The sequence below is a fragment of the Euphorbia lathyris genome, chromosome 1 (assembly GCF_963576675.1).
Source record: "Euphorbia lathyris chromosome 1, ddEupLath1.1, whole genome shotgun sequence".
Taxonomy (NCBI): domain Eukaryota; kingdom Viridiplantae; phylum Streptophyta; class Magnoliopsida; order Malpighiales; family Euphorbiaceae; genus Euphorbia; species Euphorbia lathyris.
The window spans coordinates 55,059,268-55,072,408 of record NC_088910.1 but is presented as its reverse complement, the minus strand read 5'-3'; the positions used below and the strand labels follow the sequence as shown (position 1 = coordinate 55,072,408).

Below are 13,141 nucleotides of genomic sequence, written 5' to 3'. Positions count from 1 at the left end.
TACTCCCTTAACAGTAGTTGGAGGGGGTAATTTCTCTATTACTGAGGTTTTTGCTCTATCTACTTCTAATCCTTTTTCAGATATTTTGTGACCTAAAACAATTCCTTCGTCAACCATGAAATGACATTTTTCCCAGTTTAATACCAAATTTGTTTCTTCACACCTAGACAAAACTTTATCCAAGTTTTCTAGGCACGAATCAAAAGAATCTCCATAAACTGAAAAATCGTCCATAAAAACTTCCATGATATCTTCAATGAAATCATTAAAAATCGCAGTCATACAACGTTGAAATGTTGCAGGTGCGTTACATAGACCAAAGGGCATTCTTCTATATGCAAATGTTCCGTAAGGACATGTGAAGGTTGTTTTATCTTGGTCATCCGGGTAAATGTATATTTGAAAGAATCCAGAGTAACCATCTAGAAAACAGTAAAAAGCATGACCAGCTATCCTTTCGATCATTTGATCAATGAAAGGAAAAGGAAAATGATCTTTCCTAGTTGCTTTATTTAGATTTCTATAATCTATACAAACCCTCCAACCAGTGGTGGTTCGCGTAGGTATTAATTCACCTTCTTCATTCCTTACAACTGTTATGCCTCCCTTTTTAGGTACACAATGGATTGGACTAACCCATTCACTATCCGAGATAGGGTAAATGATTCCATTGTCTAGAAGTTTAGTAATCTCATTTTTTACTACTTCTTTCATATTCGGATTTAGGCGTCTTTGCCTATCCGCTTTAGGTTGCTTATCTTCTTCTAAGTGAATTCTGTGCATTACAATGCTCAGATTAATACCTTTTAAGTCTGAAATTTGCCAACCCATACTTCCTATCCTATTTCTAACAACTTCTTTCAATTTCTCTTCTTGGACTTGTGTTAATTTGTTAGAGATAATTATAGGTAGAGAATCGCCTTCGCCTAAGAAAGCGTACCTCAAATGACTTGGTAATTCTTTAAGTTCTAATTTAGGTGGAACTATAATTGAAGGCGGAACTGGTCCATCTTCTCGAATCAAAGGTTCTAGGTCCTTATCTTCTAGTTCCTCACTCATTATAGGTTCTATTATTTCTTCTTTTTGAACAATGTCATTTACACATTCTTCAATTAAATCAAGTTTCATACAAGCGAAATCCTCCATAGGATACTTCATCGCTTGATTCATATCAAACTCAATCTTATCATCGCCTATTCTTAAAACTACTTTCCCTTCCGACACATCAACTAGAGCACGTCCCGTGTTCATGAACGGTCTACCAAAGATTAGCGGACAATTTATGTCATAAGCAAAATCTAAAATAACGAAATCGGTAGGAAAAATAAATTTGTCAACTTTAACTAAAACATCCTCAATTATACCGTATGGTCTTTTAGTGGTTTGATCCGCTAATTGCAAAACCATATTGGTACGTTTGATGTCTTCTTCTAAGCCTAACTTATTAAAAATGGATAATGGCATCAAGTTAATGCTTGCTCCTAAATCACAGAGACAACTGGGAAATTCAATATCTCCCAATTTACACGGAATGGTAAAACATCCGGGATTCTTGAGTTTAGTGGGCAAATTGCTTGACACAATCAAACTGCAATCTTCAGTTAGTGAAATGGATGAAATTCCTTCCCAACTGATTTTCTTTGAAATTAAATCTTTGAGGAATTTACCATAATTGGGAATTTGCGTAATCGCATCCATAAATGTTAAATTAATATGCAAATTCTTAAGTTTGTCTAAAAATGTTAAAAGTTGTTTGTCATAGTCCTTATTGCGGACTTTGTGTGGAAAAGGTGGTTTGGGTACAAAAGTTTTTGTACTAGAGTCAATTGGTGCATCTTTTTGTTTTAATGTATCTTCTTTGGGCGTCGGTAAATCAGTTCCAGGTAAGGTCGAATTTCCGGGCATTTTCGGGCCTAAGTAATTTTTCCCTGAACAAAGAGTGATAGCCTTAACATGCTCTTTCGGATTTTCTTCCGTATGGCTTGGAAGACTTCCCTCTTTGCGGGATGGAATTGATTTAGCGAGTTGTCCAATTTGAATCTCCAAATTATGGATGCTAGATGATTGGTTTTTAATAAGCTGATCGAATTTATTCTCGATCCGTTTAAAACCATCGTCGTGATTACTTATTTTTCCGCTCATAGCATCAATAAATTTGTCGATTTTAGAAGATAAAGTGCTAATCGTATCTCTTGATTGATTTTGATAATTAGCAGTACGATTTTGATTAGCATTAGTATTATTATTATTATCTCTCCAGTTAAAGTTAGGATGATTTCTCCATCCAGGATTATATGTATTGGAATAAGGGTTATTATTTTGGTTTTGCCCTTGGACAAAATTTACCTGTTCAATTTCACTCATACCTTCGTAATCCACATCCGTTTGGATTGGCTTACCATTAGGATCACACGGTGCCATAAACCTATCAATTTTGTGCGATAAGGCAGAAAATTGGGCTTGCAACATCGTTACTGGATCAAGATTCACTATACCTTTAACTGATGAAGTTGCTGAGGATGATGGTTTCGCTAATGGTACGTGTCCACGTTCCACGGGCCACATACTGCTGTTGATTGCCATTTTCTCCAAAAGTTTCCTTGCTTGGGCAGATGTTTTCTTCATAAATAACCCTCCAGACATAGCGTCCAATGAACCTCTAGTTGTAGGATTTAGTCCATTATAAAATGTTTGCATTAAAAGTTCAGCGGGCAATTGGTGGTGTGGGCATAAACGTTGAAGTTCTTTAAAACGTTCCCAAGCCTCATAAAGAGTTTCATTATCATTTTGAGAAAAAGATGTTAACTCTTTAATGACTCTTGCGGTTTTTGCTAAAGGAAATTTTTTTAATAAAAATGCTTGGGCTAATTGCTCCCAAGTGGCAAATGATGCGGCTGGCATAGAAGTTAACCATTCTTTGGCTCGATCCTTCAAAGTAAAAGGAAAAAGGCGAAGTTTGATTGCTTCTGCAGTTACATCAGTAATTTTAAAAGTGTCACAAATTTCTAAGAAATTCGTCAAATGGGTATTAGGATTTTCGTTAGGTAACCCGTAAAATGTTACGTTATTTTGCAACATATTAAGGAACGCAGGCTTAATTTCAAATTGGTTTGCAATAATTTGGGGTCTAACTATACTGTTTGTTACACCGGCCACTCCTGGCCTAGCGTAATCCATAAGTGTGGTCATAACTTCTGGCTCGGTAATTCTAGTTTTATTGGGGTTTTGTTTTTGTTTTTCTTTTCTTTCTTGTTCTTTTTAAGAGTTCTTTCAATTTCTGGGTCAATAGGATCTGGTGACGTGCCTGAACTTCGAGAACTGCGCATGAACTTGAAATTTCGCACGAACCGAAACTACCTACAAAACAGAATTTGAAAAATAAATATGTTAGTAATTGAAAATAAATAAAATATAAAAGTTTGAATAAGTATGAATAAACCTAGATTCGTAATAAAACACGAAAAATTTAAAATTTTGTCAAAAATTTTGGCGTTCCCCGGCAATGGCGCCAAAAACTTGTTGAGCGATTTCCGCAAGTGCACGGTATACGCTTGTAGTAATAAAAGATATCGATCCCACATGGAACGTTTTTTGAACAAAACTAATTTATAATCGGTTAAAGTTACTTTTAGGTTTATAATATGGAAAAATCGTTTAATCGGTTTTGGTTTTGAAATTGCTAGAATGAGAATTAGACTAGAGTATGAAGACGTTAGAAAATACTCTGATTTAAGAATGAATTTGCAAGATAGGAACGTTTAGTACTTTTTAGAAAAGTAAACAAATGTATTTATTTGCATTAAGCAAAGAAAACAACTTTAAACTTTGCACGAATTATAAAGATGAAATAAATGACGGAACCTCTAATTAATTGGCTTTGAACATGACAAAACCCTTCCGGGATAGTTGCCCTTAATCAAATTACAACTCTTTCGAGATAATAATTTGCCTAAGTGTTCAACAAAGTTTCCTTGTAAAGATTTTGGATTAAATACGTTTTAATGAAAACACCAGCAGTCACTTTAGTGGATTGGTTACCATAAGTGCTGCATAAAAATCTATCGAATAGAACGAACTTTATTAGATGAAATATAAATTGATACAAGTTTACAGAGAACATGGAGCATGGAAACATTCGACGACTTGCAAGTGAACGGGTTGTCAATCCTTTCCTTGGGTTTCGTTAGAGTTTGTCAGGCTCAGGGGCGGATCCTCTACTCAATCTTCTCGTTGAATCTTCGTAATAGAGACTGGGTCGGTCTACTACCAAACTGAAAACTAAACTGGAACAATGTCTAAACGCTACTAAACTTTTTATTATTGAATAAACAATGTGTGTACAACATATTGCTTTTTACAGAATCGAAATCTAACTTCTGAATCACTTGACTCGGAATTTCTGCATAAATTCTATACTAATCTCTTTTTTCTACATATCTTCAACTCTCCATCAACTCTTTATTTATAGATATTGAAGAGTCTTGATTGAAGTGTCATGTCTGTTGTGAAGGATCGTGTCCATTGCGAAAGGACGTCTTTATCCACCCGAACGATCGCGTTTCGTCGAAAACGAAAGTGTGTAACTAGGCCTCTACAAACTCCTGCTCGTACCGAGAATATTAAATTCTCTACCGAGAATGGGGGAGCATCAATTGGTCTTCAAACGAAGGGAAGGAGAAGCTGAGGAACACGTGTCGCGACCGAGAATGTGGGGGCCGCGGTCGCGGCACGGAACGTTTTTCGGTTCTTCTGCTTTCGTTCGCGTCCTCGATTTGGCGTTATTAATTTCTGTCGTCTTCGACTCCTTTTGTAGGGTTTTTCTTCTGTTTTTGAGCTCTTTTCGTTCCTATTTGGATTTTACCAAATATTTATGTACCTTACAAGAAATAAACATATTCGAGAGTAAAAGCTTTCTAAACAGTTATAAATAGCATAAATTCGTAGCAATATTGATGTAATTAACGATGATATTTTAGTTATATTTTAGGCTTAACAGATATGCAATTGAGACAACACTTTACATTCTCAACCGGGTTCCTTCTAAATCTGTTTCTACCACACCATATGAAATATGGACTGGAAGGGCACCAATTTTGAATCATGTTAAAATTTGGGGTTGCCCTGCTTATATAAAAAAGCAGAAAACAGAAAAATTAGAGGAACGGTCTACTAAAGGCCGATTTGTTGGATACCCTAAATCAAAAGGATATATGGGTTATTATTTCTATCTCCCTGATGAACAAATTGTTATTATCAGTAGGGATGCCATTTTTCTTGAGAAAGAGTTTCTGCAAGAAGGTGGTAAAGGTAGAAAGATTTTATTGGATGAGGAGTCATCTAATAAAGAAATCCAACATGCTGAATCAAAGCAAATTGATCAGCCAGATGAGCCTACCAAAACAACAGATATCATCACTCCAACTCTTAGGAGGTCTGAAAGGGTTTCACATCCTCCTGATAGGTATGGTTTAATTACTGACCACGAACAAGAGTTATTTGTTTTTGGTAGTACTGACCATCCTGATGATCCAATTACTTATGAATAAGCAATATGTGATACTGAATCTTCTAAGTGGTTAGAAGCAATGCAAAGTGAGATTGATTCCATGTATAAGAATGAAGTTTGGGAACTTGTTACCCCACCCGAAGGAATAGTTCCTATAGGTTGTAAGTGGGTATTCAAACGCAAACTGAATTCTGAAGGAATTGTGGATACTTATAAAGCAAGGCTTGTGGCGAAAGGTTATCGCCAACGGGAGGGAATTGATTTTGAAGAAACATTCTCTCATGTTGCTATGTTTAAAAGTATTCGAATAATCTTATCTATTGCAACACACTTTGATTTTGAGATTTGGAAAATGGATGTCAAAACTGCATTTCTCAATGGATTTCTTGAAGAAGAAATCTATATGGAACAACCAAAGGGTTTTATATCCAAGGAAAGTTCTCAAGTGTGTAAGCTTAAGAGATCTATTTATGGACTTAAGCAAGCTTCAAGGAGTTGGAATAAAAGATTTGATGAAGCCATACAGGGTTATGAGTTTGTCAAAAATCTTGATGAGCCATGTGTTTACAAGAAGGTTAGTGGGAGAGCTATCACTTTCCTTGTCTTGTATGTTGATGATATTCTGTTAATTGGGAATGACATTGGTATGTTAACTAATGTTAAGGTCTGGTTATCCTCTACCTTCTCTATGAAAGATTTGGGAGAAGCCACCTATATTCTTGGTATTAAGCTTTATAGAAATAGAGCTAAAAGAATATTAGGGCTATCTCAAAAACTCTATTTGGAGAAAATTCTAAAGAGATTTAGAATGGAAGACTCCAAAAGAGGATTGATACCTGTTAGACATGGTTTGCAACTCTCCACGGAGCAATCACCTAAGACTCCAGTAGAGAGAGCAGAAATGGCCAAGATTCCTTATGCTTCTGCTATAGGAAGTCTAATGTATGCTATATTATGTACAAGGCCAGACATTGCATTTGCTGTTAGTCTAACAAGCAGATATCAATCAAATCCAGGTATGGCTCAATGGATTGCTGTTAAGGATATCTTTAAGTACTTGAGAAGAACTAAAGATATGATCTTAACATATGGAGGAGGTGATCTGTTAATTGAAGGCTTTACAGATTCTAGCTTTCAATCAGATAAGGAGAAACTTATATCAACTTCTGGATATGTGTTTACATGTAATGGAGCTGCAGTTGTTTGGAAGAGTTCTAAACAAGATACTGTAGCTGATTCCACAACTGAGGCTGAATATATTATCGCCTCAAGTGCCGCTAAAGAAGTAGTGTGGTTGAAGAACTTTATCATCGAACTTGGTGTGGTTCCTTCCATTGTTAGTCCAATCCCTTTGTATTGTGATAACAATGGAGCGATTGCACAATCCAAGGAACCAAGGTCTCACAAGAACTTCAAACACGTGCTTAGGCAGTATCACTTAATCAAAGAGATTGTTAGACGAGGAGATATCTCGGTGCAGAAAATAGCATCAGCTGATAATCTAGCCGGTCCATTTACTAAGCCAATGACTCAGTCACAGTTAGACCGTCATCTTAAGAAGATATGTCTTAAATACTGTACTGAATGGCTCTAGTGCTAGTGGGAGATTGTAAGTGTTGTATGCCCTAGGCCATTCCTTTTGTATATTTTACAATGTGAATTTTGTATCCAAATGGCAATGAATAAAATATGTATTCATGTGTAATTATTTGTGTTGTTTAATTACTTAATGAATATATATTAGTCTAAAGATTATTTACAAAGAGATAATATTATTAAGAGTTAATAATAATGAGATATATTTCTTTGGTACAATAATAATCTTAAATGTTCATAGTCGGTGGATAATGAATTGGACACTCATCTATCCTTAGACTATCACCTCTGTTTATTTTCTCGATTAGTATGAGATATTAATCAGAAACAAAAAATCTCATTCTGTTTGATATATTGATATCAGAATAAATATGTGGATATTGGAAGAGGCGAATGGTTCGAACTGTGACGTTAGATAATAATTGCACAAAGGTTTACTCATAGTCAACATAATTATTATCTAGGTCATAATAGTGCATATAGTCCTTTCACTTGAGGAAACTTAGTTGTTCTTGCGCAGGTAATTATAGTTTGTTCCTGCTTTGTACTGGGATCTTAATTCTGGTAATCCGGCAGTGAATCGCTATAGTTAGTTGTGTAGTGTAACAAGGATTCATTACTCTAAGTAAATAGAGATAAATCCTAAGATAGTTATTGATTGGTTTTTTGATGGAATGAGTTCCTGGCCAGGACAATAAGACTCATCTGATGAGATAAGTATCAAAGAATGATTCTTTGATAAGAGTCTTATTTTATCAAATACTTAATCAATATTTCTTAGTATCTTGACGATTAGAGTTTGGAGATCATGACCTTCAGAGGACTATAAGTAAATATAAGTTAAGCTTATATAGGATACACTTGTAGTACAAGGAATTGGATTCCTAACATAATTAATAAGTGTTATTATTATGCCTCTAATGCCAGTTAAAAATGAACCTAGAAAGTCACACACATACAAGTTGTTTGTATCAAGCTTTAGTTAAATTGATTAATTAAAAGTGTTTTAATTAATTGATTGACATAATTGAATATGTCAATGAGATTGACAAAATATTCTAACACTGTTTGATATTCAATTGAAGAAATTATAAATTATTATTCTTGCTCAATTTAAGTTGATGGCTTTTTCCAAATACAATAGTCAAGTGTTGACTGTTTGAATAAAGGATATAATAGTAATTAATTAAGTTGTTAATTAATTATTATATATATATATATAACTTTGTAAAAGTTATCGACAGATAACATTTTACAAAATTATATACATACAATCAAAAAAGGTTTTTGATTGTTTTATGGGTTCGATCAACTTTGAGCAAGATTAATCAATTTCTTCGAGGCTTGATCTAATCGACTTAGTGGACTGACTAGAGGCTTCACCACTAGAGAAGCTTTAATATCCGATTGGAATCTACAAGAGGTATTTTTCCAATCTCGTAGTATAAATATCAATTTGATTATTGAAGAACTTAATGATTTTGGTTAAGGATTTGATGTCAGAAATCAGATGTTTGACTGTTTATCAGAGTGATTGGATCACACTGATTATTTGTTTAGGGAAATTTTTTGAAATTCGTCTCCTAAATACCAACATGCTTCCGCTTCAAATCCTTCAACGACAAGCTGAGATTTCGTGGTTGTTTTATTGTCTCGCGCTGTAGCTTATGTTTGTCTGATGTGGAATCAATTGATCATCTTTTCGTCACTTGTCCGTTTGCTAGAATTATCTGGCAAGGTATTAGCTCGTTGTTTGGACGTCGGATCAACACAAGCTCGACACTTAAAGATCTCATAAGTGATGCCATAGTTCAGCGTTTTAGCTCTCAAATTTCTGAATTATGGGCAACTGCAATTGGAAATTCTATTTGGGCATTGTGGATTACTCGGAATAGATGCATTTTTTAGGATGAAAAACCGGAAACAGTAATGGTTTTAAGACGCATTTGGAGAGTTTTAAGAGAATCCTCTCACACTGGCCGGGGTACTACTTGGAATTCGTTAGTGGAAACACAAATTTTGGGAGAGCTCGGGATTCCTAAAAGGTATGCTAAAGGGCCGCGAATTATCCCGGTTGTTTGGCAGCTTCCTCTGAGGGATTGGACGAAGATTAACACTGATGCCTCTGTTTTGGGTTCCCCTGGACAAGCCGGGTGCGGAGGAATTTTTCGATCAAGTACCGGTTTGTGTCTGGGAGCATTTGCTTTTTCAATAACCAGTTCGTTTGCCTTCCTTGCTGAGCTATCTGCGGTTGTTCATGCTATTGATTTGGCTTACAATAGAGGTTGGCGGAAGATTTGGATTGAAAGCGACTCTATGTATGTAGTGCAGATGCTGAAATCCAAATCCACATCGGTTCCTTGGGTAATTAGACAGAATTGGTTAAATTGTTTGACACAGGTTGAAGCTATGAACTGTGGTGTTTCTCATATTTTCCGCGAAGGTAATCAGGTTGCCGACTCGCTTGCAAACTTTGGACGGACAGCTTCTAGTTTTACGTGGTGGGATGATATTCCGAACTTCTGTGAATCGGCTTTTCTTCATAATAGGGGAGGACGGTGCTCTTACCGTTTCTCTTGATCATGTTCTGTATTTTCTATTCTTTCATTCTTTTGTTTTCAGATTTTTTATTTTCTCTTTTAATAATATTGGTTCGGGGGTTATGGGGTTGAGGTCGGGGTGCCAGCTTCGCTGGGATGTCCGTCTTCGGTTCTTTCTCGATAACCAGCCTTTAATTAAAAATTTAATTTGATTTGAATTATTAATAAAAAAAATATATATAGTATGATATAAAATCATTTAAAAATAAAATATGTTAATTTATTTATGTAAATTATATAGTATTTTTTTTATATATAGTAGTTAATGGTATTTTAAACGGAAAAAAAAATACATTGGCCAATGAATAGCAGGGGAGAAGTCTCTTCCCTCCAATAAACTAGTCATTACATTAGTCATTCAAGTGTCAGTTTGTGAAATGGGGTGGGCAATTGCACTTCATGGTGGGGCCGGCGTACCACTCTCATTGCCACCGGAACGCCGCCAACCTCGCGAGGCCGCTCTCCGTCACTGTCTCCAGATCGGTGTCGCCGCTCTCCAAGCCAATAAACACCCTCTCGATGTTGTCGAACTTGTGGTATGTACTCTTAACTACATAACTTACTCAAACTATCTGTACGATCATAACAGAATCCTTCTACATATTTCCTGTAAACCTTCTAGTACCGACTAGTTTCCCTCATGTCTGTTCATTTTCCAGTGGCGATGTGTTCTGGGCACATAAAGATGATATTTCCTAGTTTTATTGGTTCTATTTGTTCCATCAGTAGTACTAGTATGCTATGCTGGATAGAAAATGCAATTGTCTCCACAGGGCCTTGATTTATCTAGTGGAGGTTAATTAAAGGGAGATTATTTGTGTAACATTGCTTGGGAAGGAGTTTAAATGGAGGTTATTTTTCTAACCTTGCTTAACCTTGCTTGGGAAGGAAGGAGTTTAAGTTTAAACGAGGGTTAAATGAGGGTTAAATGGAGGTTCAAAAACCTCCAATTTCAGTCCTACCAAATTGGTGGGATCTGGAGGTTCTCTAATCTCCCCTCCCTTCCCTTCCCCTCCCTTTAATTAACCTCCCCTCCCTTCCCTTCCCCTCCCTTTAATGAACCTTACGAAACTTTCATCCAAGCAGATCCTAAGAGATTCTTGAATTGAATTGGGCCTAATACTCGAAAATAAAGCTCTAGAACCTTTGACTTTTTTTTATTCTAAAGGACCGAACTGAATTGTACAGGTGACTTAATTATACAATTCTGGAGATTTTCAAATTGTGCTGGAGATTCTCCAATCGATCGGAACCGAATATCCAGGAAGAAAAAGTCAATTTTTCACAAGTACCAAATGGAATTGTACCATTGACTTTATTACATACAATCACGGAGATTTTCAAATTCCCGAATTGTATGGAACCATACTCACCCCAGACATAAGTTATATAATTGCCTTAAATGGCTGAAGATATACAGGAAATGCAATGTGTTCTGTTTAATGTTCATGATTGAGTAATTGGGATTACTGTTACTGATCTGATATTCAATAGTATGAAATTGGGATGAAGGGGCTCTATGAAGTTGTAAATCTTGTCAATATGTGGGTATCTATCTGATTTGTTGCTATTGTCTCTGTGTAGGTACGTGAACTGGAAAATAACCCCAATTTCAATGCTGGTAAGGGGTCTGTATTAACTGCTGCTGGCACGATCGAGATGGAAGCTAGTATTATGGATGGAAAAACTAAAAGTTGCGGTGCTGTTTCTGGGCTCACTACTGTTGTCAATGCGATATCATTGGCACGAATCGTCATGGAAAAGACTCCTCATATCTATCTTGGATTTGATGGAGCAGAAGCTTTTGCTAGGGAGCAAGTGAGTTATCATCTTACTTACTAGCTTATGCAATATATTTCTCAAGTTGTCTTTACCTTTTCCTTGATTATGCCATATTTTGTCTGTTTGTTACCCATGTTGAGATCCCCCATTATAACATCATAATATTTGAATGAAAAAGTTATTAAATTTGCAATTAACAATATTAGTTTGATAGTTTCACAGTTTAAGGCTTAATCCATAATTTTAGGGTCTGATTTCAAATCTATATCCTAACTATCTTTACATGTTTTCTTTCCTGTGTGTACGTTGAAAGAGACAACCTGATCTCATATCTGCAGTAATCTATTCTTACCATGCTTCCATTACACAACTTAAGACTCCTTTCATGGATGCCTTTTAGCAAATACAGAAGAACTCATCTTATCTCAACTAGAATTTTACATATGTATTTGCCTGTAATATGTCAGGGCGTTGAGACTATTGAGTCAAGTCATTTTGTGACTCCAGAAAATATTGAGAGGCTGCAACAGGCAAAAGAGGCAAACAGAGTTCAGGTGTGCTTCTTTGCTCAGGATTTCAGTGTTTTCTATTCTATTGCTATTTTTTTTTTTTTTTTTTTTTGTGTTCTTCTGGATTTAGATAATTTGTTTTCTACTGCTATCATCCAAAGATTGATTACACACAACCCATTGGAAAAGAAGAAAAAGCAGAAAGGTCAATTGCTGATGGAGATAGCCAAACTGGAACAGTTGGATGTGTGGCTGTGGATGGGAATGGAAACTTAGCTTCTGCAACTTCTACTGGTGGATTAGTGAATAAAATGGTGGGTAGGATTGGAGACACGCCGATTATAGGTGCAGGAACATATGCGAACGATCTCTGTGCAGTTTCTGCTACAGGCGTAGGAGAAGCTATAATACGTGGTACTGTTGCTAGGGATGTGGCTGCTCTTATGGAATATAAAGGTCTCTCTCTAAAGGAAGCAGCAGCTTATGTTGTGGAGAAGTGTGTTCCAAGAGGAAATGTTGGGTTGGTTGCTGTATCAGCTACAGGAGAAGTCACCATGCCATTCAATACAACTGGCATGTTTCGTGCTTCTGCTACTGAAGGTGGCTCCTCTGAAATTGGTATATGGCCTTCTCTTCAAGATTGAGTGATACGTATGCTAACGGTAATATCAACACATGGAACTTACACAAAATGTGTAATGAATTTTATTCTATGCCATGTAATTTATAAAAAAAGGTTGATTTCATATGAAATACCATTATGTTGCATGGAAATTTGGCAATTCAATCGCTTATACGTAAGTTAATAGTTCAAAAGAATTAGTAAGAAATGTTCTCAGTAAACAGTATTTATGAAATAATTCCACAGCAAATGAAGCAAATGAGATTTTGTCATTACAACTTAATGTTTACAAGAAGCTGGTACATATAGAACTAACCTTACAGAGCTGTTTTGACTTTCTTTATATAGAAAGTTTGAACTAAATTAACTGAACTCTTATTATTTAATATAATCATCAAGATATAAATTTGTAGAAAGTGCTTCAAGTTTGCTCAAAAAAGGAATGCAAGTCTGAAGGTGAAGCTTTTTTAAAATTGTAAACCAACTGATGTCTCGAACATACAATAGCAATCAAGTTCAGTATGTT

At 35.8% G+C, this 13,141-nt stretch overlaps 1 protein-coding gene and 1 non-coding gene across 2 annotated transcripts; both read left to right on the top strand.

Moving 5' to 3' along the window:
• Positions 1–2,713: 2,713 nt before the first annotated feature.
• Positions 2,714–2,820, top strand: LOC136215967 (small nucleolar RNA R71). Its single transcript, XR_010682968.1, has one exon. It is a non-coding gene; the product is annotated as a small nucleolar RNA R71 (small nucleolar RNA).
• Positions 2,821–10,001: 7,181 nt separating this feature from the next.
• Positions 10,002–12,832, top strand: LOC136203577 (isoaspartyl peptidase/L-asparaginase 1-like). Its single transcript, XM_065994802.1, has 4 exons — positions 10,002–10,238; positions 11,287–11,520; positions 11,952–12,038; positions 12,155–12,832. Exons 1-4 carry the CDS (start codon positions 10,080–10,082, stop codon positions 12,635–12,637), a joined length of 963 nt encoding a protein of 320 aa, XP_065850874.1. The 5' UTR covers positions 10,002–10,079; the 3' UTR covers positions 12,638–12,832.
• Positions 12,833–13,141: the final 309 nt, after the last annotated feature.

Coding starts and splice junctions, on each gene's coding strand:
- LOC136203577 (XM_065994802.1), top strand. CDS start 10,080: ATGGGGTGGGCAATTGCACTTCATGGTGGGGCCGGCGTACCACTCTCA. Junction 11,521..11,951: donor AAGCTTTTGCTAGGGAGCAA/GTGAGTTATCAT, acceptor GTAATATGTCAG/GGCGTTGAGACTATTGAGTC. Junction 12,039..12,154: donor AAGAGGCAAACAGAGTTCAG/GTGTGCTTCTTT, acceptor TATCATCCAAAG/ATTGATTACACACAACCCAT.